Here is a 27,505-nt window from a genome sequence, read left to right as displayed (position 1 = left end):
TGTTGCCACATCACATTTTTCTTCTGCTGGAGTTGAAGGGCATATATTCTGTTCAATAAAAGGCATCTATTTCATACAAAATGGGTTTATTTATTTGTTTTTTTCCCCTTCTTGCCTTTATTACTTTGTAAGTAACACAAGGTGGTGAACATACCAAATGCTTTTCCTTCCACCTATTTTCCTCTCAACAACAATCCTGTGAGGTGGGCTGGGCTGAGAGAGGGTGACTGGCCCAAAGTCACCCAGCTGGTTTCTTTGCCTAAGGCAGGACTAGAACTCACTGTCTCCTGGTTTCTAGGCCAGTACCTAAAACACTTTATTATTGTTGTTATTGTACTTCATAATTTAAAGCTTGCCGGGATGACTCATTTATGTATGTATGTATGTATGTCACTAAAGTTGTAGAAAAAGCCCACTTCCTACCCTTTCAGTTTAGATATGCTAACGAAAAAAAATACATCAGTTTGAAAAAAAAAAGCAGCTAAGTAATTAGGAAATAGTACTAATTTCCTTTTGTGAAGCAGCTAGCAGCCATAGAAAGATGGAATAATAATAAAAAAGAAAGGCAATCATTGTTTGCCATCTCACTGGTAGCAAGTGCTCTAGATGAGTGTTTTAATTATGGTTACTGTTAAATTATATCTGATGTGCTATGGGAATATGGTCTACATCAGGGGGTGGGAAACTATGGCCCTGTTATGACTTGAGGACTTCATGCATGCTGGCTCAGGAATTCTGGTAGTTGAAGTCCCCAAGTCATAAAGGGTCGTGGTTCCCCACCTCTGGTTTACATAGTACCCTAGTTGCTACCTGGTTGTCGCCTGAGGAGAAAGTATCTGCATTATACAATACTAACCTCAAAGAGTGATAGGCTTGGGCAAGGCGTCCCAGTACCCTGTCATCACCCAGCACCAAGATACGAGCTGTATGCAGTTTTTTCACTTTAACTATTGGTTCTATGGTACTACCACCAGATTTCCGGTGCAGTTTCCCAGTCTGCTTTGCACCTTGGCCACTGCAATTACTTTGAAGCAAAGCTATGCTATCTGCATATTTTTTCTTCATGCAACCCTTTCTCTGGAGTCGAGAATGCTCAGTCTCAGCATTGCAGGAAGTTGGCATGTCATCAGCCAGAAGGGGCAAGTCCCGCTCAATCCCACTGTCATTGGAGAGCACAGAGAAACGTATCTGTTCACAGCAGTCATAGTCTGGCACCAGATCTTGAAATTCGAAGCCATCCAGTCCTGGACTGAGAGAATCCTGTTCACCACACTGACTCGGTGAACGGAGAAACTGCACCAGCTCTTTCCCTAAAATGAGGAAATAGTGTGAGATTTTGGGAAAACCCTCACAAGCTTGAAGCCAGTACAAAATGGCTTCTTGTGCTAAATAAATATTTTATTCACATTCTTAGGCTGAAGCTTTGGTTAATGAAGGTAACATAGCTGAACATAAAGTAATGGGCATGCTGCCACAAAAAGCCTTAATATCTTATTCCTTGGGCAGATTAGAGCTTAAAATTTAAAAATGTTCTGCTGGGGGGAAAAATACTATCTTTTGGGGTTTTGCAGTAAACAATATCTGAAGGATGAAGAACAGCCATGGTAAAGATAATGAAAATGAGGTACTAATCCTGATGAGAAGTGATTGTATTCCAAATAAAAACAGCTATTTAACATAAACGTTTAGTTGTAATTAAGTCATAGGTTTAAAAGGTTTGCTTTTATTTTTTAATTTTGCTCTTTTAAAAATGTGGCAGGTTTTCAAATATGTATTCATTCTTTTAAAAAAATGATGAGCTGTTTTTATACAAATGATTGCATGTTGTAACACCATTAAGTGATAAAGAGCACACAAAAAATATATAGCAGAATAAAACACGCTGAATCGAACTATCCCTCACAATCATTTCAAATGTGCACTTAAAATGCTGCTATTTTTAATGCATTGCTTTTATAGGGTAATGAAGCCTATTTATTCATTTTCATACAATATATTTCCTCAATAGCATTCACATGACATCCAAACCACTGTTCTGACTCATGGGGGAAGTGAAATCATTCAGAAATCTATCAGTCCTTTTCATGCTGCACCATCCAGTCTTAGAAAAACTTTCTTTGTGCCCCAACTATTGACATGCAATGCTATCTGCCATTTATTTATTTGTTTGTTTATTGTTTCTTTTCCTGTTACATAACATATTTGCATCCAAACTCCCAAAGGTACTTTTTCAAAAGGCAACTGGGCTTTGTTTTTTCCTTGAAGTCATTTTGCTTCTCAGCCAAGAAACTTCTTCAGTCCTGACTCAGAAGCTTCTTGGATGAGAAGCAAAACATCTTTAAGGAAAAACAAAGTCCAGTTGTCTTTGAAAAAACACCTTTGGGAAAACCATGATCTGGATGACTGAGAATCTCCATAGACATTTGCATCCAAAGCTTCCTTCAATTAAATAATTTCCCGATCCGGAGCTTCCTTGTTCATGTATCACCTTAAGCACTTAAGAAGCCTTCTTAAGCAGTGAAATCGGCCTGCTTCTCTACAAGACACTACAAGAGATTAGCGGAGACTCCACAACAAATAGTTTTATTTTTCTGCCAGTTAGCTATAGTTCCATAACCCATGTCAGAGTTCAGATACTTACAAAGTTGGTCTTCATCAGTCCATAGGTGGAAACTGATTTTAGGGTTGGGCAAAGGGATGTCTGAACTTTTGTCTACTGAAGACTTCACCCCTGTAAAATACAAAAATCTTGCTGTTTATATATCACTTCAGGTTATAGTTTTGGCCAGTCAAGAAACATTGATAAAGTCTTAGAAAGAGATCAGAGATGTGAAAATTAATCTGTGAGAATGTTGGAACGGCTGGTGTTTGCTCTGCATTGGGTTATGGAACCTCACATTTAGTTCTCTAAAATAATGTTCACGTAGAAAAATCACACAGAAAAATCTGATTAAATGTTAGATGAGTAGTTACTTTACAAGTAGAAACATTTTTATAGAGGGAGAAAGAAACTCAGACTTGGGGATAGGAATACATACTCAATTGCCCCTTATTACCAATTGTACCCAGTTGTTATTGGCATTTTGCTGGTTTAGCTTTCTTTTTCTTAAAAAAAACCCAAACTAATACAGTTCTTATGGGACTGATTTTGACATTGTTGCTTTTTGCTGCCAAGGACTGTAAAGCTCCATATAAAACAGATTGGATATATTCATCCTGCTGCACGTACTGGGAAAAATAAAGCATACAGAAGAGGGTATCACAAGTTCCCAAATCTCCTTCCCAAAAACATCCCACCGATCAAGACCACCTTCTTCCAAGTTCCAAAATGCTGCACTTACTTCTGTCTGAAGAACTCAGCAATGTGCTGTAGATGTTCTCAAGGGCCTCAACATATTGACTATATTCCACATTCATTTCTTCAACTGCATGTTCAGTTGCTGCCATCACTTCCTGGAAACAGTGTTCAATCTCATCTAAGGGCTTTGTCTATCAAAGGACAAAGATGTAATTAGGTTTTACGAACTTCTAGAATGAAATTTGTGGCTTGCAAAATGAATTCAGCTTTATTCAATCATAAAATAAGCAGATGCTTAGATAGATCTACTTTACTGTCATAATACTCAGTTTTGTTTAAACAGTTGTTTAAACAAACAGTTGTGGAAAATGAACAGCTCCCTGTTTTAATTATGGCTTGCTGAAATGCAAATCCTAGCCACATTTTTTTAAAACTAATTTCCACTAATTTTAATACAGCTTACTCCAAAGTAATGTTGAAGTTTCATAGTTCTTATTGGCATTAAATCCAGAAGCCTATTTCAAACAAAATCTGAAGGGGGCTTAAAGAGACAGGTCCATTTTTGATGATTACATCACTGAATACAACCATTTAAGAGATTTTAAGATGAATTAATAATATAACCAATCAGTTTTCAATGTCATTAAAATGTACAATTCTAAATGGAATTTTGTTATGATCAACATTTCATAATAATATTAGTTTTGTAGTTTAGCAAGGATAATCCCATAAAAGTAAATTGTCCTAGAAACATAAATGGTATTTGTGAAAGAGATTAAATCACAGTGGATTGGAAGTTAAATATGAATTAGCAATGTGATGTAGTTGCCAAAATGGCAAATGAAATTTTACACTGCACCCCTAGTAATATAATTTACAAATCATAGAAAATAATGATTCTAATTTTGTCTGCTTTAGTCAGATCCCTTCCCACTTATCATCCAATTCTGAGCATCACACTTTAAGAAGGATTCAGAGAAACTAGAATAAGTTCAGAGGAGGGTAATTAGGATGATCAAAGGACTAGAAACTAAATCCTATGGATAAAGGTAAATATGTTTAGTGTTGGAAAAAAAAGGACCATAAATAGCATTCTTCAAATACCTGAAAGGAAATTACATAGACAATGGATAAAGAATCCTTATTCATTGTTCCACATTGTTCCACATGTCATGCACAAGACATATACATATGGATATAACTTAGAGAAAGTTAGATTCCTAACTGAATGCTATAAAATATTTCCTAACAGAAAAATCAGTTCAACAGATAAACCAATGTCCCTCTTTGGATGTGTTTAAGCAGAGGATGGAGAATCATTTTTCAGGGCTACTTTAATTCAGATCACGGCACAGAGTAGTGAGACTCAGATGGCACTTAAAACTCCATGATTCCAAATTACAGGAATATTTTGATTTGTAAAAAAAAATAAAAATGATTTGTTGGTTGAGGAGCTTAGGATGGGGCAGAGAGCTTTTCCCAATTGCCAAATGAATTATCCTAGTGAGAACATGTTGTATATGGGTATATGCAGAGCAGACAACTAATGGCTTATGAGTGATGACATCATGGAAATACCATGAGTCCAGAGGTGGGTTTCAGCAGGTTCTGACCAGTTTGGGAGAATCGGTAGCGGAAATTTTGAGTAGTTTGGAGAACCAGTAGTAAAAATTCTGACTGGCCCTGCCCCCATCTATTCTCTGCCTCCCAAGTCCCAGCTGATCAGGAGGAAATGGGGATTTTGCAGTAACCTTCCCCTGGAGTGGGGTGGGAATAGAGATGTTACAGTATCCTTCCCCTGCCACGCCCACACCACGCCCACCAAGCCATACCACACCCACCAAGCCATGCCCACAGAACCGGTAGTAAAAAAATTTGAAACCTCCACTGCATGAGTCGTGCAACTATTGTGATGCAAGTACATAATTACTGCATTTGTGTGATAGTATCATTACACACATGACATTTTGTGATTATCATGGAGTTTCATATTGCCCCAAATAACCCAGAAGGTGCTAGTTTATATGCCCCACAAAAACCAATGGATGACGAAAGTTATATATGAATTCAAAACCCATATGATCTCGGGAAATGGGGACAGCACTGGACTTTTCTATTTCACCCTCTGAAATAGAAAGCAATATTTTCCCCAAATGTGGAGGGAGGTGATGGATTAAGAAAAATTAAAGTCTTATCAAGGACAATCTCCACTTTAAGTCAACAGGGCTTTGGAAGGTGTAATGGATTTAAAGTTTCATTATTTTCCTTAACTATATTTAGGATTGCCCTATTATTTATCGAGGCTTGTTCAACAAAAGTTGGGAACATTTTTAATGTAGAAAATCCATATTTTAGCCCTGTACACAATGATGAAAAACCTGCTACATTTTATGCAATGTGATATCAAACTCTCAGTAAGCTATTCCTCATCTAATTCTATGTCTTTCTCAGTTATTATAAAATCTTACAGAAAATAGTTCGTTTGAAGTTATAAAAATGCTTATTTCACAAAATGTTCCCAGGGAAGCAGACAACCTAAACCTTTTGCAATGCAGCTCATTTTTATTACTGTGAAGTTTAGCTTCAAGAAATCTAGAGCACAGTATATTTATCAGATTGGTGGCTAAATACCAACAAAGCTTCTCCTTGGGCTAAATGTTTGCAGGAAAACAAGCACATTTCCAAGAATTAGTCTTTTATCTGTAGAATTACTGGCTTTATTACTATTTCTCAGTACAGCTTTTTTTTAACCTTAAGAAAAAAAATGTGGTCTTTTGTTTCTATGTATTCCAATACATTTCCTTTTCTTTAAAAAGCAGAAAGCTTCCAGGTATGTTAGACTTCAACTTCAACAGTTCACAGCCTGTTGAAAATTATGTGAGTTGATATCCAAGAAGGTAAGGGAATTCTGTGTCTTTCTTCGGCAACCTTGAGCAGTACACATGTATCTATTTATGAACTGAAAATGAAAGCCGAAGTTGATGCAGCACTCTGAGAAAGAAGGAAGTTAAAAATCTCCATCTATACTATTTAGAGTAAAAATGTTATTTTAAGGAATTTTAGTTACTTCATTCATTCAATCAATCATTAATCTGCAAAACCAAAACTCCCTTGTTTCTTCACAATACCTGAAATGCTTCCTGCAAGTTCCTCATATCACAATGTTCCTTCAGGCCTGTTTGGAAGGCATGTGCTATCACATAGATCATGCAGGACCTGGCACACTGGAACATTTGAGCAGCCTTGATTTCATCAACTAGTGCTTGGCATACAGCCCCAGAGAGCAAATCTGGATCAACAAACATGAAAATCCTAAGGGAATGAAGAGTTAGTATATATTACATAAGCAGAACTTATTAGCTGTAGATATGAAAGTGAATCCAGGAGTCTGCATGGGAAACTAAAGGGTTCTGTAAACAATCATTTCTATGATTAAATCCACAATATTCCAAATTCAGTAACGTTAATGTCCCTTCAGTATTAATGATTTCATCTTGGTGTAGACACTTGATCTTTTGTTCTAACAATTTATTTTCATGTGGATGTTTTGTCACAAATTTAATAACAACAAGCTCTTCAACTAGATAGCACCATAAGGAAAAAGAACCCTGAAAGAAAAATCATAAATCTATTTACAATTTAACAAAGCTTAACTTAAATAGAAATCAAACAAAAGGTATCTTAAGGAGTCAGACTGATGTTCTTCTGCAACAAACGTGTAACATCACACACATACAAGGATACTTAAAAACCTGGTAATAAACAACTTGGAAAACTTCTTTCAGCCAGATGACCATAGAGCACCCAGAGTTTTCATATACTTTTGAATTCACTGCCCCATCATATGATACAAAGTCCTAGTTTTAGGATAGATATAGGCACAAAAGGGACATGGGAAGCAGCATACTTACTTATCCTGATAAGGGAATGAGTCATTTTTGAGGCTTTGTTCTGCAGAGACTTTCCTTTGGTATAATATCCCTAGTGAATAAACACATATATAGCAATCAAAATGCAAATGTCCATGGTCTGATTTTGATTCTAATAATCAATTGGCTAAGGAAATAAAGCACAAAACCGCCATCATAAGCTACTGGACAGCTTGAACAGTGAATAATTTCAAAGCAGTCTTAACAAAAGCATGAAGTATGCTTACTGATAAGCCTTTTATTGTGCAATCTTCCTGCATTATTCATGAAGCATTCTTGGAGAGAGGTCCATGCATCACTGCATGTATAAAGAATAGTCCATCATAATTCTCCCATACTTTCTGATCTCTTTTCATTTGATGCTAATTTTACGTATTTATTAATAAATAGCCACTGTATCATAACAAATACAACAAACTAAAATAAATAAAGCTTGCCTACCTGGGATTGCCCGTTCTAGTTTCAATTGGCAAGCATAATCCAAACCAATAGTGCAGAAAGGCTTGGGCAAAGTAAGCAACTTCTTGAAGAAATCATAGACCCTCTCATATAGGTCATCAGATAAACAAGGCACCTGGAAAAAAACCCCAGTAAATGTCCAAGTAGAAGTTTCTTCATTTGAAACACATTTAATCCTGAGGTGTAAGAATTTCTGCTGCAGGTACTAGTTATGTTAAACATGTAGCATTAGAGAATCCCCATTTATAAGTAGTCTACATTACTGATAATCTAAATGCCATCACAGAATCAATGTTATTGTTTGTTTTCTTTTCCCATTGATATAGTAAATAATGCAGTATACAATAATACTGTAGGGACCACCATGGCCATTCATAAATACACTGCATCCTATTATCTGTATCTGTCAAGGCAAGCAGATTATGAAAGTATCCATTGCATCTTTACAAAGCTCTGCTTCCTGTCCTAAAATCAGAGTTCCTGCCTTCTTAATCTGTGTGAATGCACACAAATGTGCCTTTGAATCAGTGTTGATCACTGGAGACTGCCTGGACAGGTTCCTGCAGTTTACTTGGCAAGGTTTTTTGAGAGTGGTTTTCTTCCTAGGGCTTCTTCCTAAGGCTGACAGTGAGTGGCCTAAAGTCACCGATCCTTCAGAAGGAACACATTTAATTCTCAGAGGTGTAAGAATTTCTGCTGCACAGGACTAGAACTCACAGTCTCCCAGTTTCTAGCCGGCTGCCTTAACATCACCAGACTAGTTCTCTTCTTAATAATGAGCATAGCATATACGTAGCAAACTATTCTTTACAAGTTCCTCCCTTTGAAATGGGTATGGAGTTCCAGTGCCAAAATTAATGCCTGGTATCAGCACATTGTAACCTATTAATCCCAGTCCTGAAGAAATAAGATTCTTACTTTGATCAGTGTATACATCAGTGTGTGAACCAGAGGGATGATGTGCTTCTGATGATTACATCTTTCTGCCTGGAAAAAGCAGACAGTTATGTTAAATATATTCTAAATATTGAATTGTTTTCTAAAGAAGAGAGGCAAAGTTTTCCAAAATAAAATCACAGAAGAGAGATAGGCAGCCAGCCAGAGCACTGCAGCAGCAATGCTTCTGAAAGAATACATAACAACCATTGTAAGAAAATCTGAGACCCACCCCCACCCCTTGTGCTTTGCTGTTTAATAACTAGTCTCTTCCTTATTCTGATACATTCTGAAAAAAATGTGGTGAAGGGTTGAAAGCTATAGGAATGTGTAATTTAAAGGGAAGTTTGAAGGAGCTAGGCATATATCCCATATCCAAAGGAGAATAAGCTAAGTTGAATAGTGTTGGAGAAAACTGGTCCTAGAAAACTAAAACAAAAGTTTTTTTTAATCATAAAACACATGAAAGGATTTACTGCAAACAAAGGTTTTTTTTTAAATGATACTACTATGCCAAGGACAGAGTTGTTCATAATGTATTTTTTTCCACTGACATTACATTTTGAATTTTTACAAAAACACTGAAGAATTACTTTCAGTAGGAACTGTGAAATGAATGTATATTCAAATGAGCCTGCCAGAATTTTGGGGAAACAATATTGATATTATCTGTCTCTAGCCAGATGATCCTTTACTCTCAAAATTAAGGGCTAGGAATGAAAAGGATCAAAAGCAGCAAGACAGAAGAGACAAATTAAGGAACATCAATCTCCGGTCCACCCTGCAGAGGTCATGGTAGGTGTGATAAACTGAGATAAAGCAATCTGAAAGAAAATGGACCTGCAAATTAGATGTTGATGCTATGAATTCTTGATCTTGAAAGAGTGCAAAATTGCATTTACACTGGGATTTGGTAAGCAGCATGTCTTTTTTGCTTCTTTCAAGAAAGGAATAGGTGAGACTTTAATCTAGAGCAATACAGACATCCTCCTTTCCTTTCCTTTCCTTTCCTTTCCTTTCCTTTCCTTTAGCCAAGGGCTACTTAATATTTTTAGGAACTTTGCACCCACAAAAAGGTTGGACCATAATGTTTGTCTCCTTAATTATTAATTGTGAGATTTTGAAAAATAAGACAAATTTGCTCTGGCTGATTTAGGATAGACTCTTTTGTCATTTCTTTTTAGAATAATGGATTGAAAAACATTCTGTGGGATGAATTTTCACAATTTGTAACTGAATTTCAGCAGTGCAATTTTAGGGGAGTGGCTGCATGTGTTCCCAGCCCAAGAGTAGTTCCCTCCTGCTCTAGCTGACAATAAGTTGCACTGATGATGTAACCTAGTTTGCTAATGAAATGTCTGCACAAGAAAACCACCAAGCTCAGAGAGCACCAAGGGCCCCAGAGAAAATATCCCTATGTGTCAGCTGCAAGAGAAGACAGCATTGCTAACATCTCCCTCAGGCTACAATGCCCAAGTCCCTGAGAGAAAGCCAATTTCATTCTTTCTAAATCTAGAAGAGTAAGGATTGACCATAAAACATAGTTTTATATTCATGAGAAAGTCTGTCTGGGTTAATAAGACTACCCCCAAACGTAAGTAAGGTCACTTGCCTATTTACTTGATTGTTAGATTTACATTCCACTTTTTCTTCAGGAGATTAAGGGGTTTTACATTGGTATCTCAATTTATTTTATTAAAAAGACCACCACCACCTGCTAAAGCAGGTTGGATTACAAGTGAGCGACTGAGTAACAAAGCCACCCACTGAGTTTCCATGGATGAAGGTGGACTTGACCTAAATCTCCATGGTCCTAATCCAACACATTTACTATTAATCATGGTAGTTCTCATTTCTTACTCTTTCAAGTTCTTTCACCAAAATTTTAATCCAGAGGATTCCATTTTGGGGATTCCGGTCAATTTTCTTGTGCAAGGTCCATCTCAGCATCCCTGTGAGATCAAAATCAAAGTATCTATTAATGTTTCATTTATTAATCCAAGGATATAGTATATAAAAGAATGGAATTCATAGGAGAGGGAAGGCTGGATTGCAATATGTTCAGGAAAAGGATATAGGTGTCTTTCAGTATGTTTTACAGGTAAGGGCTCATCCATGTGATCATTTGTTTTAAGTACAATTAAACATATTAATAATTCTTTCCAGTCCTTAAAACTGAGATATTCATATATTTTTTTAAATTTGATTTATATGCCGCCCTTCTCCGGAGACTCAGGGCGGCTTACAATGCGCTAAGCATTTCCACCTAGGATAGGAATTTGCTTCTAAGATGTTTTTTAAAAGCTGCAGTATTGCATTAAAAAAATCTGAACAAAAACACTTACATTGCCTTTTGTCTATAAAGATTCTCAATCATTCAGGTCATGGTTGTCCCAACGGTGCTTTTTAAAAGACTTGCTTGATTTTTTCCTTGAAACTGTTTCACTTCTCATCTAAGAACTGGAAAACTGAAGAAGCTTCTTGGATGAGAAGTGAAATATTAAAAAAAACAAAACCCACGAAAGTCCAGTTGCCTTTTGAAAAGTACCTTTGGGACATTACATTGCTTTAATTTAACTTACTTAAGTACTTCAGGTTATCAATACAGCATTTGTAATGTTATGGAATAGCACTAATCCTGTCATACAAATGGCCAGATAGCACAGGGTAAAAAAAGCTAAGAGAAATGGATATTGACACTGGTTGGAACGCACCATAATCTGTCTTTAATGTTTTTTTGCAATTATCTTTGCACAACATAACTAATCCAGGCAAATATATCACTACTGTGAACTGATGTCCAAAGATGAAGAGTGGCTATCTTCATAGAAAGTAGCGAGATTGTCACTTACTGCTTTTTTAATTTTCTTCTGAAAAACCTGGGAAGAAATTCCTCAAGGCCCAATTGGAATCAGAAGCATAGTGGACAGAAACTTAGCTATCCTCATGTCTTTTTTCTGCCCTATTTAGCTATGGGATGAAAATAATAAAGTGAATTACTTCCCAGAGAAGCCCTGGTTTTGCTCTACACTTTCATTTCTGGGTGTGTAATAAGCAGAGTGGGTTAACTCTATGTTAACTTTCATTTCTGGGTGGGTGATAAGCAGAATGTTAACCTAAACTCTGTGTTTAGGTTAAACTTTCAACCTAAATGGCCTGCTTGTAATCCACTTAAGCATGTGTGAACCTAGCCTATGTGGGTTAATTATTCCTAGCATACATTAAGCCAAACCAATTGGGAATCCACACAATGGATTTGATCAATGTTCTACTCAGCCATTTGGCAGTTTCTTTTCTTTAGGCAAAGCTCTTTCTGCTATCTTGCTGCCTGAAATATCTCAACTAGAGATAACAGATGGAAATTTCATCTTTACAAAACATGCTCTTTGACAATGAGCGATTGCTTCTTCTCTGTAGTTTTACTGGTAATAAGGAAGAATTTAATGGGCAGAGATTTGTTCTCTAGGATCAGATCAACTACTTCATCTTTTGAGAAGTATCTCACCAAGTAAGGTATCCAGAAACAAATTCCAAGTGAATGACATCCAAGCATGGACAGTCAAGCTTTCCTTCCTCCAGATTATGTAGGCAGAACATGTAGGAGATGACCAAGATGAGCCTGAGTGAGGGGTCAAATGTGTCTTCAGTCTCGAGTCCCTTCATGCCACAAGGTCCAGCCCACCTTGAATTCCATTGGCTCTTATCTACCACTAATTTCCTTTATTAGTTAATGGTTCAGATTCTTGAAGAAAGCTTAATCTTGCTATAGTCCTTTCTATTCATTTGAACTGCCTGGACTTCCTGATTTCCCCTGCTTGACAGAATGGAGGTGTAAACACATCACAACCAATCTCTTGGAAGGCTGGTTATCTGTAGTGATCTTACCTCTCTCACTTTGGAAGGCTGGATGATGGCCATCAAGTTCCCGAAGAAGGGCATGCACACTTCGGAGAAAGTCTGACTCAACCTCTTAAAGCAAAAAAGGAAATCAACAGGTTCTATGATTTCTAATTTTTTAGTTTCATACAAATTTATGTAAATTTACATTTATATAACCCCATCATCAAAGGCAAAATCCTAGTTATATACCACTAGTGTTGTTAGCTCCCATTTGAGATATAAGCAGCACCAGTTATGACTAGTAGATCAATATTGTAGAACATGGATTTCTTTATAAAGTCAAAATATCCATGTTTATTTTTAGCAGTGTTTTCCATACACACCTACTTTCCTGGGTACTATTTACAAACAAAACCTGAAGGGTGCCATATGTAAACAATTCAATTTGTAAAAAAACACACCCTGATATGTTTTTTTTTTATTTAAACAACCCATCAGATATTACTATCAGCCATTCCATAAAGAGGAAAGAAAATTACAACAATGTTCCTTTTTTTATAATAAGTGAGCTTAATCAAGCTCTATAGTAGTTTTGTAGGGGAAGAAGTATATATTTTTATACATACACACACACACACACACACACACACACACATTTTCCAATAAGGAAGGGATAGCAAAAGAAAACTGAAACCATTTCACTCTTCCTAATTAGAATCTCACGCTTTAATACCGAGCACAAACCTGGGTTTTCCATATCTGGACAGTGTTTAAAGGAGTTGACTGTAGCCACACTTTTTGGAGAGCTAAATGAACGGAGGACTCAGTTTCACTCAGCATGGCCTCAGCTCCTCTACTGCTTCTGCAAAATAAGATGATGATGTAAGACAAAGGTTGTGGATTGCTGCATGGAAGAGCAAAGGATGGAATCCCTAATATAAGTCTCCTGAGTGAGCAGGGGGTTGGACTAGATGACCTCCAAGGTCCCTTTCAACTCTGTTACTGTTATTAAATGGTTTACTTCCCACAACAATTTAGTGTTCAGAACTACATCTACACTCACGCAAGTACATGAAATAACATTTCCTTTCCCTCCTACAGCTACAGCCCACTTCCACCCCAACTCCCAAGCACTGTAATCCTCCAGAGCTCTGTTTACAAACATATTGGACGCTGCAGCATTGTCCATTCCTTTACTGAAAATATTCACGGGATAAAACTTGTCTTGGTGCAATACACTTTTTTTACTAGTGTTCTCAGGCCTAAAATAGCCTTCCTGATCTGCCACCCTCTATATAAGAACTACAATCCAATTAGTAGCTTTATCATATGACTATAGTAGGAATTTGGAGTCAATAAATTTGCATCAGATTAGAGGAAGACTGTCCTAGAATATGTGACATTCCACAATACCACTAAATCTTGTGAGGCCGGCCATCAGTGGCACAAACCATTGCTATTCAGGATGCTGGCAGACAAAACAGGGTTATCTAAGATCCTAAACAGACCGATACCTGTGGGATACTTGTCCTGTAATTGTAAATACAGTTGCATAGACCCATCCTAGGTTCCAAGCACAGAAAATGATGTTGAAATGGCTTCCAAGATAAGCATAGGAAATGACATTGTGAAGATCTGGCAGTAGAAAATACAGCATGGCAAGATTCTGAATACAACACTCTGAGACTGCCATAAATCGAGAAGGTCTCACTTACCTTGGTATGATATACAGGGCATAAGGAAACTCATGAGAAAAGACAGCCAAAAAAAAACAATAAGCTAATCGTTTATATTACAGGATCTATATACCCAGCCAGATTTCTGCAATAGGCCGTTTAAACCTGCCAATTTACATCATGTAGAAACATACTTAAAATAGACTTGCTTTACCTGCCTCACCAGTGTTGACAATACCTGCAAATATTTGAAAGGATTAGAAAGTGGAATGTGTTGTCTCTTCCCTCTTGCCCTGAAACTAGAGATCTCCTAACATGTTTGAAACCAGGAGTCAAGCCAGATATTATCATACTTGCAATATCTGATAATATCTTCAAAGTGTCCTTGAGAATCTTGATATGTAAATTTTCTTGTCACAGGCTCTCCCTGACCAACTTCATCCTGAAGCTCTTTGGAAAAATGCACCATAAGCCTGACAGAAGCCACACGGATTCAATGGCTTTGTCTCCCTGCTGTATTTTCCACACACCAATGTATTTGGTCCAGTTTTGAGGCGATTATCCAGCATCTTTGGATCCAGAGCTTAATGGTAAAGCCAACCTTGTAAAATGTTTTTCCTTGTTAGCTATTCCATAGCCTCACATCAACTGCCCCCCCCCCCAAACCATACAGGCTGGGCTACACTGTGGAATTCATGCATTCATCCTTGAGAATGAACCCGGTGAGCCCAAGCAAAGATAATGGCATTCATTTCTCCTCAGCTGCAAAATAAGAAGTGCCACCACAACAATCTTTTGAAATGTGGGTGGATTCATACCAGTGGTTGTTCCAAAATGTGCTAACACTTTCCTCTTAAATATCAATATGCGTGTATACATACCCACAAGAATTCAAGTGACAAGACATGGGCTTAAAGATTTCTAGAGAAGTAACTATGTTTCCCCTATGAAACAAAATCAATGTTTCAGGATATTTTTGAGACATTAGGATTCAGAGACTCATACAATGAATGCATAAAACAAGGATAGGCATGTAGCAGTCTGAAGATTTCATTCAGTTCCCTGTAGATTGCTATTCCTTCCAAGCGCCTTTGGATGTTGCTAGCAAAGTACAATTTTTAATGTGACAAAAATAATAATCAAATTCAGTAACTGCATTTATTAAATTTAAAATGAATTGCATTTAGATGTTGTTCTGGGCTCATTCATTTTTGACAGCACAGCTCTGGTATGCAACTCAATAGCCAACTCCCCTATCTCCTTCCATATTGTACATTTATGGTACTTTCACTGTCCTGGTTTTTTTTAAAAAATAATAATTGTGAATTTAAAAAAAAACCAAAGTATTGTGTGGCTACAAAAAGTTGGAAGTTTGCAAAGATGTGGGATAAGGTGCCCAGATATTTCTACCCACTGATGGTTTATTTCTTTAGCCTTCCCAACTAATTTACTCATTATTCATCTTGAGTACCAAGCAATTTTCCAGCTGTTCACAAAATCATGTGTAAGTTAATTCCCACCAGAAAAAGAAATCAAGAGACTTTTATGTTAAAAAAATATTGCAACTTATGTTAATAAGTTGCAATGTTCACTGATATTAGAAGGGGAAAAACCCCTACCATTTTGCCAGACACTAAGAAGGCAGTTAGAAAATACAAACAAAATATTTCCACCCCAAAGTACTTTGAGGTGTATTGGGAAATGGTTCAGTTGTTCTAATTCTTCCTAAAGAAACTGTATGAGTTCAATTTTCTAATTGAAAGAAAGTTATGAGCAAATACTTGACAACATGCATCTCACTCGATCAAGCTTCTCTTACCTAGATTGGACTGCAACTGCCAATTGGCATGCTTGCAGCACTTTGGGTGGTGGGACTTATTGGTAGTCCTCGATATATGAACACAATTGAGTCCATAATTTTCATTATTAAGCAAGACAGTTTCTAAGTGAATTTTGCCTCATTTCACAACCTTTCTTGCCACAGTTATTAAGTGAATTACTGCAGTTGTTAAGTTAGTGACACAGCTGTTAACTGAATCTGGCTTCCCCACTGACTTTGCTTGTCGAAGGTTGCACAAGATGATCACCTGACCCTGGGACAATGCCACCACCATAAATACAAGTATCCGAATTTTGATCATGTGATCACAGGGAAGCTGGAACGGTTGTGAATGTGAAAAATGGTCAAAAGTCACTTTTTTCAGGGCCATTGTAACTTCGAACAGTCATTAAACAAACGGTTTAAGTCAAGGTTTATCTGTATTTAAAGCCATTTAGGGGATGCCAAGTTTGGAAACCGCACTAAGCAGCCTCTACTTAGGATGCCTGCCATTGGATAGCAATTGAGGGGAAGAATTACCGGCCCTTTGCACAGCATGCTTAACTGGGTCATGGAGATAACCATTTAATCTCAGCTAATTGACCCTGCCACTGTATCCAAAAGAGATAAGACTGAGGCTAGAATAGTCTTCTTTCGGATAAAAGTAGCATTTCCCCAATGAACTAATTCCCTCTATTTTGTGGAAACAACTTACTAAATGAGGAAAATGGGCACTCTTTCTTTGGCTGCTGGAGGTGTGGAGGTGCCAATCCCCCTGCAGAGGCACGTGGAGAAGATCAAAAAGGACAAAAACAGTTTAAGTGGGTGCTATGTTGATGGTGAAAGTTAATTTTCCATGCAGAAGGAGAGGGGGGATAAAGCCAAATATGGGAAGGGTAAGTGTTCTTGATAGAGGCTAGGAGGTCTAAAAACATGGCAATGTTCAACTGCACCACTGCCCCAGAATTATATGCTACTGACAAACAGACCTTGCTTTTTTCATGAAGGTGAAGCAATACAACACTTTCTTTAAACTTTTATTAGAGGCTTAAATCCTTACCTCACTGGGCATTACTGTATATAGCAGTGATGGCTAACCTTTTTTGGACCGAGTGCCCAAAGCATGCCCGAACCCCCAAAATGCAATGCATGCGTGGCCCCCGCACATGTGTGGCCCCACATATGTGCATGTGGCCCCTGCATGCACCCCACGCATGCACACACAGCTCCCACATGCACCCCACTCCTGCACTTGTGGCCCCCACATGCACCCCATGCATGCGCTCATATGCATCGCATGCACCCCCCCATGCATGCACAACAGAGACCCGAAGACCAGCTGGCCGGTGGGAGGTGCATGCGCACGCGCAGCGGAGCTGAACTGGGGCGACGGCTCGCATGCCATCAGAGAGGGCGCTGTGTGCCACCTCTGGCACGTGTGCCATAGGTTCGCCATCTCGGGTATATAGAAGTTATTACTGCATTAGATTTTCAAAACCAAAATGTGGCCTAATAAATTTCAATCCATATAACATTTTAATCATCAAAAATATATTTGAACTGATCACAGTGCAAAATGCATCTGATCATGTGTCCATTCAAAATACTTCACCTATATTTCTACTAATGATTCTACTAGTAATTTTTTTGAGGACTAAATGTTTCATTTCTCATCATGGGTGGGCCTTATTGCAGAAACAGCTCTAACCATTTCCGGTTTTCTATTTTAAGACCCCAGTCGAGGCAGAAGTTGTTGCAGACAAACTTCCTCTTTACACCTTTTGTCAGGGCCATCAGTGACTGCTGAAGCTACAAACAGTCTCCAAGCTCCCATAACTCTTAAGGAAACAATTCTACAACAGACGTTGGCTCAAACCTTGAAATTTAGCAACAGCAAACAATGAAGCATTTCCCTGCGTTTCCGGAGGATCTGGAAGACAATTCTTAGATATTAACTGTAGGCACACGCTTAGTTTGTAGAATGCGCATAGCTGTGTGTAAGTCATTGAGACTTTTTTAAAGATAAGGCAACTGTTCTGAGCTCCATACTTGGGAGGGGAGATAAGTAAGGTTCAGAATCACAAGATGGCCTTTCATTCCAGGCAATCAAAATAGTTTGAAATTTTCCTCATGCATTCTGGTTTATTTCATCATTGGCATAGCACTTGTTCAACTTTATCTTTGTTTATTCTTATGCACCTGACTAATGTAGCAAAATAAAAAGTACATGCACCTCTGCTAGTTTTAGGAGAAAATTAAATCCAAGCAAATTTTGTTGTTGCTCAAATCTGAGGAAATAAAAACTGACTTATCTTGCAAACAGTTCAGTGGTTTCCTTGATCTCGAAGTCCACTGTTTTTCACTGACATTCTTGAAAAGTAATTTGCCAATCTCTTTATTATTTATGTACGATTCTCAGGAAACCTGACGTTGCATGTGGTCCTAAGCACAGTCTCTTCAAAGTTCCGTTGAATAATGTAAAGTATGTTTAAAACTGAATGCGGGATATTTGCCAGAATTGGCTTAAATTATTAGTCAATACATAGACAAAGAATAGTGACAATTTCAACTACCTGTTTTTTTGTTCTTTATCCCCCTGGAAGTTATTGATATATTATTTTTGGGATCTATCATGCTGTCTAGAGGATAATAGGATTCATACTTTAACACATCTGTAGGGCATCAGACTAGTGAATGTCATCGATCTATTTATAAGTAGTGAAATGATGCCGATCATAAAGTACCAGTAACTACTTTATAGTAAAAACCCATATTTAGAAACATACCGTACATCCAGAATACCAGCTTAGTATTCCTAGAAGCCTGTGTTTTCCATATTTAATATGTATACACTAAATACATATTTAATTCGTATGTGCCTATGCTCCACATACTTACAGCAAGGAGAATTGCTCAATTTACAAGAGACCACTTTAGCAAGTGGAATCACAGCAAGCTATTCTGTGGCCAATTGATTGCTCTTTCTCTTTTTTTTTTACAGGTGGTCCTCAACTTATGAAAACAATTTGAGCCCAACATTTCTGTTGTTAAGCGAGACATTTGTTAAGTGAATTTCACTCCATTTTACGATCTTACTTGTTTCAGTTGTGTTAAGTGAATCACTGCAGTAGATAAGTTAGTAACCCAATTACTAAGTAAATGTGGCTTCCCCATTGATTTTGATCGTCAGAAGGTTGCAAAAGGTGATCACATGACACTTGGACACTGCAATGGTCATAAATATGAACCAGTTGCCAGGCGGCCAAATTTTGATCACATGATCATGGGGATGCTGGAAAGGTCATAACTGAAAAACAGTCATAAGTCACTTTTTTCAGTGATGTTGTAACTTTGAACAGTCACTAAATGAACAGTTGTAAGTCAAGGACTATCTGTATAGGACAATGCTCACATCCTCTTTCTTTAAGATCTGTGACAGGTCAGGCAGGACAAGCTGTATATCAGTGATGGTGAAACTTTTAGACACTGAGTGCCTAAACTGCGTAGATGCGCATGCCCAAACTGAAAGGTGTGTGCGTGTGTGAATGTATGCATGCGCAGACATGCGCACATGCACAGCAGAGACCCAAAGACCAGCTTGGCCGGTGGGAGGTGGGGCATCCCAACACCAGCAGAGGTAAGATTTTTTTCTTTCGTGAGCTTCTGTTTCGTCGTTTGCAGGGAAACAGAAGCTCACAAAAGAAACACCACAGAGATCTGACCTGGGGCGACAGCATGCGTGCCAGCAGAGAGGGCTCTGTGTGCTACCTCTGGCACGCGTACCACAGGTTCACCATCAAGTCTGTATATTGTCACAGAATCATATCCTATTGCAATTAGAAATTTGATTTGTGCTGATTATATATCAAAACTTTAAAAATATATGCTGTTTCTGCACCCAGTTCTTTCTATCTATAGCTTTGTTAAAAGATCAGCACTTGTCTGAGTTATCTTTCTGAAGATGTCATACTGGCCTACCTCATTCTGATAATCCCTGTTTTGGGGAGGGCACATTTATGTTTCTTCATGGGTTTTAGGTCCAGAATTTCATTCAGATAGTTGTTTAGTGTATTGTCACTAAGATTTAAGAAAAAAGAAAAAGGATTACCTCACTTCCAACTCAGCTCTAGCATAAATGGGAACCCGAGTCTATCCAGTTAGAAGTAGAATCCCACTCAACACACTGAAATAAAATGGATTTGAGGAACTGTTTCTTTACTTTGCAGTGTACTGTCCTCGACCACCATAAATGTAGAGGTTAGGAAATTAGCAAATTAGAGGGCAATGACTAGAATTAAAATATGGTAAGATAAAAACTATAAAAAAATTCCAGAAAACTAAAACCTACAAAAGCTATGGAACTAATTAAAGTTTAATGAAATTGAATAGATGAATAGTGAAGCGATTTACATTTTTTACTAAATTTATTTTATTGCTGTAATGGTCTGTGGATCCTGCATCATTTGCTAACTATGTGAAAATGTTTATGTAGTCACCAAGAATCAAGCTAGATTCGAGGAGTCTTGACTTTTGAATACTGTACTGTATCTGTTCAGAGAATAGATGCTATTAGATTTCAAAATATTTGATAAGGTAGCAAAATTCATTTTACAGAGCAGGTTTCAATGGGCTCATTGAAAACTGTTCCTTTTATGTAGGAAAAGTTTATGGGCTAATATATCTGCTAATTCTTACATGTGCCATAAAGCTTTTTGTGATTTTTGTTGCAAAGACTAACATAAGTAACAATCTTGCAAATTCCAAAATCTTTTACAGTGATAAAGTAGGAGAAAAAGCAGAAAGTTTTAGATTTTTAAAAAGCAACTTTTACAAAAGCATACACTTTCTGTAACAACTGCTTAGATTTCTGAGCATATTTTCAATCAAGAGCTAACTTTACCTTATTCTGTACATTCATTCCAACCACTAGGAAAACCACCCCATTCCTCCATATATCAATATCAAAATCTAGAAGCTTGGCTTAGTTTGGCCTCAACCATCTATCCTTGCTTCCAGAAACTATAAGCCCTAACTTTTACATGTAACAACAGCCTTTTTTGTTAAAGGTAGCTTAATATGTCAAAGTGAAACTGAAGAAATTACATCTGCAAATCAGAGGCTTATTAGGACATCAATACAATACTGAACTGCAGAGAAATGCATTTTCTATACAATTCTAATTTTAGCTTGGGTCTTCCCTTTCCTTTTAATGAGGGTGGAAAAACTTGCAAAGTCTATTGCTATATTGGGATTTAGCTTGGGGAAACCCAGGAAGAGACAGGGCCTCAGTTGAAAGACGGTACTATATGTACTGTTGTAAAGCTCAGATACAAGCATTTGGGACAGGGGCTAATTTAATCTTTTACTGGCATGTGGAGGGCATACTGCAGAAGAGTGGCTGGAGACAGGAGAAGTGGGTAGGGACAACACATTATTTAAGCTTCAACATTAATTTAAATTAAGTAAATGCATTTAAAGACCTCATTTGTTTTAACTCAACAATATTTGTGTAATGCTTTCGGGACTATAGATAATCTTGAAGAATTCAGAAATTATACCCCTTCTGTAAAGGTCAATATGGTAACCTTAGAAACAAATGCAACAAAATATGTCAGTTGGGCATGGCTCAGAAATTATATTTTAAATTCAGTGGTTAAGTGGCCTATTTTAGTCTTAGGCTGCAACCAATGTCTTTTTTACTTTCTGTAGTAAAATGATGCATCCAAGGAGAAAAGTGGCATATCGCAGAGCAGAAAAAGAGCAGGTAAATTGCTGTCAGCAACCAGAAACTGGGAGTGGAATTCCATGCATATTTTATCATAGGGAAAGCCTACTAGTTTCAATGGGACTTATTCCTAAATAAACACGTAGTGACTTGTAAAAGAATGTGGTAATGATTCCAAGAAGTGGCTGAAAGCTGGCAAAAGAGATTATGATTTCATATATAATGCAAAATAGATTGATTCTCATAGAGTTGGTGTTTTTAAAAGTTACGAGCTTTCCCCATATATCAGGTGTTTTGTGAATTATAGCTTTAGCCAGAAGGATATGCACATCAGTTCCTAAACATGAAAGATCCTTTGGAGAATTTCTCCAACTCATCACATTTAATTAGATGAGGGTGAGGACTTCCAGAAGGCATTTAGCATCTCTGATGTTATTTCCAGTGTCATTTTCAGAATATCAACAGAAGAGATAATACAGAAGGAAATCCAACATGTTGCTGAATCTGTTCATAAAATGAAATAGCATATCCAAACATCTGTAAAAGTAGTTCTGCCTCCAAAACTTTACACAGAAGTGGTCATGTCCAACATTGGTTGGGGCAGCAATGGAGACAAGGTCTCACTCATTCCTCCCAAGTTCTGACTCAGGACTTGCTCAATTCACTGAGTAATAAACTAATGAAAGGGGCTGGGTTGCTAACAAGTTGCTAACAAATGAACTATTATTAAGCTGTACAAATTTGCTATGTGACCTGGTTAAATGTATTTTTTGCACCTAACTGGAGTATGAAAGCACTTGTCATTCTGTGTGGCTAGCACTCAAAGCAACTGATCCATCAAGATCACAAAAACCACAAGAATGAATACAAACTTAACAGAAATGTAAAGCATATCCATGCAATTTCAAGCTCTAGAGATCAATTGAAGCCACATTTGCCCACCATCACCTTACACTCCTGCCTTTCCTCCAGCTGATGGATAAGGATTTGGGGACCAACACTTTTGGTGAAATCTTCAAAGAGTCTGAAATTAGATGGGAAAGAAATTCCCACAACTTCTAAGAGACTCATTGCATTGGTGCTCACATGAATATTAATCATTTTAGTGGCAGAAACATCAAAGGCTGATAGATCACAGATTTTTCATGCAGAAGTTCCAAATTCAACCCCTTGGGCATTTCTAAGTAGGGAGAAAGAAAATTGTGTAAAATTTTGATGAGTACCAGCCAGTAAGCTAAATGAAGCAATTTCTGGTCTTTGTGCATGAAAACATCAACAAGCAAACTGGGCACATTTCAGACATCACAAACAGAGTTGTGGTGCCACCTCCAACATAAACGTTTCTATTAGTTCCAATTCACCCATTTAAGCCAGGAAGAATCAATGTTTGGTCAATTAAATGTTTCTTTGAGGAGGCTCTTTGGGCTATATTAATAGCATTAAAATGAAAGGAGGAGAAGCTGCTATGTGGCCCCGGCTGCAGGAGGGCACCCATCCAGCGAAATGCTCTGAGGGGCACAAGGCCCTGTAACACAAGCTAGCAATTGCGCAAAACAACCGACAAGCCGCCTCCCAAAAGCAATCGCAGCCATCCTCGCACCTCTGTTCCAGTTTTTCCTGTCCCAGGGTGGAGGGTAATCGGGAAACAAGGGCGAAGTGTTTCTGCCAGGAATTTGAACACGCAAGTCAGAATTAACCCGCTCCTGCCAGGCGGGTAGCGGAGGGGAGCACCGCTGGCTCCGCTTTGCAGGGATCAACCCCGAGTCTTTTTGGGAAACACCTGTCGCTGAGCCCCGGCCCGCCAGCGCTCGGGCCCTTCCAGTCCAGATGGCCCTTGTTTACTGGGCTCGAGTCTGCCGCGCTGCATTTTTTCCCTTCCCGCCTTGCCCCGTTGCCGGAGGGACAATTTTCCCTGCACGGGACACTGGCTCATGTTGTCGCTTAGGAGACGGAAGCATCGATATCCGGCAGAGAGAGAGCGAGAGAGCGGCTCCTCTTTTCCTCCCTCAACCCCCCCTCTCCTTCCCAAAGATTGCAACTTTGTCCCTCACACAAAAAACCTTCCCGCTCCAGATTTGCGCCAAAACACCCCTCGCCCCTCATCCACCCCACCCCAAACGATCGGAGAGCCAGAGAGATTTTTGGAGAGACCCCGTCCTTAAGCCGCTCAAAAGCTTTCTCTTAACCGGGATTCTCTGGGAGAATCCAGAATTTTAAAAGCAGAATTGGCGTTCCTCAGGACCCTTCACCCAACGAGGAGCCGCCAAAACTGGCCTCCTCTGCGCCGTCGCTGCACCTCCTCGTCCAAGGGGCATTAAACAGTCCGCTTTCTCCGCCTCGTCCTTTTCTCTCCCGTCCAACCTGAGGAACGGGGGCTAAGCGGCGGGATCCCGGGACGCGCGAGAAAAAGCGGGCTGAGGGAGAGCAGTCGTTCGGCGCGGCCGTACCTTTAGGGCGAGAAAGCCGGGGTTAGTGTCGAAGGCTTCCCTGAGCTCCCGTAGGACCCTTCGAGAACGGGAGCCATCGGGGGGTGGGTGAGTGGGTGGGTTGGCTTAAGGTCCCGTCTTCATCCGCGCGCCGGCCGGCCTGCCTGTTGGCGCGCGCCGTCTCGGTTTGGCTCGGCTGCTCAGGAAGTGCTTGGCGGGGCTCGCTCGCTCCCTCGAAGTTTGTCTGCGGGCGGCCGCTTACCTCTCCTGCCCGAGGGCGGCTCAGTCGAAGCCCGGAGAAAGATCTTCTCGCCCTGCCAGAGGACAAGACGCACTTCCTTTCCTGTCCGAAGGTTGTTGCTTCGCTCGGCCCCGGCTTTGCCACTCCGCCGCCCGTCTGCCCGCCCGCCCGCCTGTCTGTCTTTTTTTTTTTTTCGGCGCCGAGGAATCGCTGAGCTCAACTGGGCGGCCGCGGGAGTTGACGGAATCCCGACGCCACCCGGGGCAGAAGAAGCCAAACGGGAGTTACCGGAGAAACCTCCGGAAGGCTAGGACGGTGCCTCGCTGGCTCCACCGAGAGGTGTTTTCGTCCACGATCACGAAGACAGCTCGGTCCACGTGAGCTTGCAAGAGGTCAGGCAGGTGTTTGTCCTCTCCTCTGGTGCCCGGCAACATTTGCTAGCCTCTCGGTCGCTTCGCCTTTCCACAAGTAAAAAGCCTCTGGGCACGCCTTGCCTTTACTCTCCCTCCTCTTTCCAGGGTCATTCTTTGCCTGTTTTCTGGAGGGCAGAACCTTCCTCTCCAAAAGTTCAGTGGGTAGAAGACCCAATTCATATTAAAGTCAGTGCAGGTAGTCCTCGATTTATGACCACAATTGAGCCCCAAATTTCTGTTGCTAAGTGAGACAGTTGTTAAAATGAGTTTTGCCCCATTTTACGACCTTTCTTGCCACAGCTGTTAAGTGAATCAGTGCAGTTGTTAACTTAATTACACTTAGTTAAGTGAATCTGTCATCCCCCTTGACTTAGCTTGTCAGAAGGTCGCAAAAGGGGATTGCATGTCCCTGGGAGAAACTGCAACTGTCATAAATATGAGTCAGCTGCCAAGCGTCTCAAATTTGTTCACAGGACCATGGAGATCCTGTAATGGTCGTAAGTGTGAAAAATGGTCATAAGTCACTTTTTTCAGTGCCGTTGTAACTTTGGACAGTCACTAAACGAACTGTTGTAAGTCAAAGACTACTTGCAGGGAGGATCCTCACTGTGATCCCTCTTGTAATTAAGTCCAAAATTCCTCAGTTAATTGACTCAGAATGGTGGGAGTTGAAATCCATCAGTTTAGGAAGGCTGCTTGTAACATATATAATATGAATACATAAGAGATGTAATACAGTATTTCACTTATTGCACTCCAAGGGTCTTGGACTTTGATTTAAATAATTCATACTTAAAGTCAATAAATATAGCCACCCATCTTGCAATTGCAACTCTCCAGATGCCGCTGCTTAAGACAGGATCTGCACATGCCCATTCTGCTGGATGTAGTACGCTGGGAACTTCCAACTCCAATCACGCCCTTCCCAGGGTGGGCAAGACTGGTACAGTGATTAAGCCGAGACATCGCCCCAACTCTGCTGTGGAATAAATTAAAAAGTCTCAGCCTTCATAATGTTGTTATGAGGATAAATGAGAGGAATTACATAACATGAGCTGCTCTAAGGAAGAATGGGGATATTTGTTAAAGACCAAACAAGAATTCACTGAATAGGCTTTCTGTAAGTCTCCACACTAACCTCTGGCGCGCTCAGTGAAGCTGTTCCAGCTGTCAAACTCCAGCTGCCCAGCAGGCATTGAGTGCAGAAAGCCAGTCACATGTTCCAGGATTTGTGGGCACAACTGTTGTTTTGCTCCATGAAGGCTCACTCTACTCCAGGCTTGGGTCCAAGTGAAGCTTTGTATCGGTTCTTTCCAATGTCCAGATTCACTCCAGATGAGATGTTTTCTCCAAAATCTCACCCACCATTAATCTGATTCAGCGGTGTTTCAGGTACAGCACTCTTCTGCAGAAAGATGATCTTAGAACTTTTAATAAAAGGTGTTAGTCAAAAAGAGGGTTACCGGAATTCTTCTTGATTTTTTTGCCACTATAAACTAAGGGGGCTGACCTCCTACAATGTATACATCACAGTAAGTTCCGATGTTTACAAGAGGTGCTTTCCTGCAGACACAGAGCAGGAAGCCTTTCAAGAGGATGCTTTCAGTGGCATGAGGCTAGATCGCTTTATCTGATCAGATCTGCTAAACAAATATCATGGAGATAATTTGGTTAGATTTTTAAAAGGGTTTCTGCCTACACAAAGAAGAGGACTTTTTTGTTAGGAATATTTACGAGAACATATACCAAAGAAATAAAATATCTGATTCTACATATTATAATGGCAGCACGAATCATAGATGCACAAAATTGGAAACAGGAAAAGACTCCCACAGATGAAGAAGTGATAAAAAATGTTTTAGAATGTGCCAAAATGGACAAATTAACAAAAGAAATTAAAGAAAAAGAAGAGACAGATAATAATAATTTGGAACAAATGGTATGAATGGCTTGAGTCCAGAAATAAAGAACAATAACTACAGGGAAGAAGTTAAAAGTATAAAATATGTATATAACAAATAAATCGAAATGTATAAAATTAAGCTTATAATTAAAAGTATAAAATATGTTTTTAACAAGTGTATAGAAATGTATAATATTAAGATTATCAGTGTTGGAAAATACAATGTAACCAAAGGAAAAAGGACAATGGGAAAAAAAATGAAATAGTAAGAAAGAGATGGGAGCAGTGGTGGGATTCAGGTAATTTAACAACTGGTTCTCTGCCCTAATGATTTCTTCCAACAACCAGTGTGCCAAACTGCTCAGAAAGTTAACAACCGGTTCTCCCAAAGTGGTGCGAACTGGCTGAATCCCACCACTGGATGGGAGGAAAAATATAAAACGGAAGGAAGACCACGAAGAAACACTGTTTAAAAGAGAGGAGATATTTATATGTTGTATGTTATGTGATTGTCATATTGTGTAATAATAAAAAATTATTAAAAAAAAAAACAAAGAAGAGGACTTTGTTTGAAAGAGCATCTTATGATTTTTGCAATCAGGTATACACACTTTCATTCATGACACACTCCAATTAAATACTTTTCTGTGTCTTCAAGTTACTATCCTTAGGCTGTTTTTCCTAGATCCATGTGCAGGATAACATCCCAGATGGGTGGACTACAGAGGCCAAGAATCATAATACAGCAGCTTCTATGGAACCATGGCTTTATTGTGTCTGCTTTAATGTTCACTAGCATGCCTTCTGAGAATCTTTCATCACTTCTATGGCTTCAGTACA

The 27,505-nt window shown here is 39.0% G+C and overlaps 1 protein-coding gene across 3 annotated transcripts in view; it reads right to left on the bottom strand.

Annotated features, from left to right (window-relative positions):
* The window catches only part of PIK3R6 (phosphoinositide-3-kinase regulatory subunit 6), a 35,921-nt gene extending 11,102 nt beyond the window's left edge, over positions 1-24,819 (bottom strand). Inside the window, exons 1-12 of one of the 3 annotated variants that reach the window (XM_087887297.1) lie at positions 24,130-24,813; positions 13,207-13,324; positions 12,508-12,591; positions 12,128-12,241; positions 10,483-10,574; positions 8,605-8,673; positions 7,669-7,801; positions 7,210-7,279; positions 6,427-6,610; positions 3,342-3,489; positions 2,642-2,731; positions 857-1,310 (exon numbers count right to left, since the gene is read on the bottom strand). In XM_087887297.1, coding sequence (XP_087743423.1) covers positions 857-1,310; positions 2,642-2,731; positions 3,342-3,489; positions 6,427-6,610; positions 7,210-7,279; positions 7,669-7,801; positions 8,605-8,673; positions 10,483-10,574; positions 12,128-12,241; positions 12,508-12,591; positions 13,207-13,219 — 1,451 coding nt within the window. In that variant the 5' untranslated portion in view covers positions 13,220-13,324; positions 24,130-24,813. Of the gene's footprint in view, positions 1-856; positions 1,311-2,641; positions 2,732-3,341; positions 3,490-6,426; positions 6,611-7,209; positions 7,280-7,668; positions 7,802-8,604; positions 8,674-10,482; positions 10,575-12,127; positions 12,242-12,507; positions 12,592-13,206; positions 13,325-24,129 lie in introns of all 3 variants that reach the window. The other 2 variants (XM_034407991.3, XM_087887296.1) reach the window with 2 other exon arrangements.
* Between the last annotated feature and the right edge of the window lie 2,686 nt (positions 24,820-27,505).

The sequence above is a fragment of the Pantherophis guttatus genome, chromosome 2, assembly GCF_059756535.1.
Source record: "Pantherophis guttatus breed Tessera chromosome 2, ASM5975653v1, whole genome shotgun sequence".
NCBI classification, from domain to species: Eukaryota; Metazoa; Chordata; class Lepidosauria; order Squamata; family Colubridae; genus Pantherophis; species Pantherophis guttatus.
The sequence above is the reverse complement of the archived record's forward strand: the minus strand, read 5'-3'. Positions and strand labels throughout refer to the sequence as shown.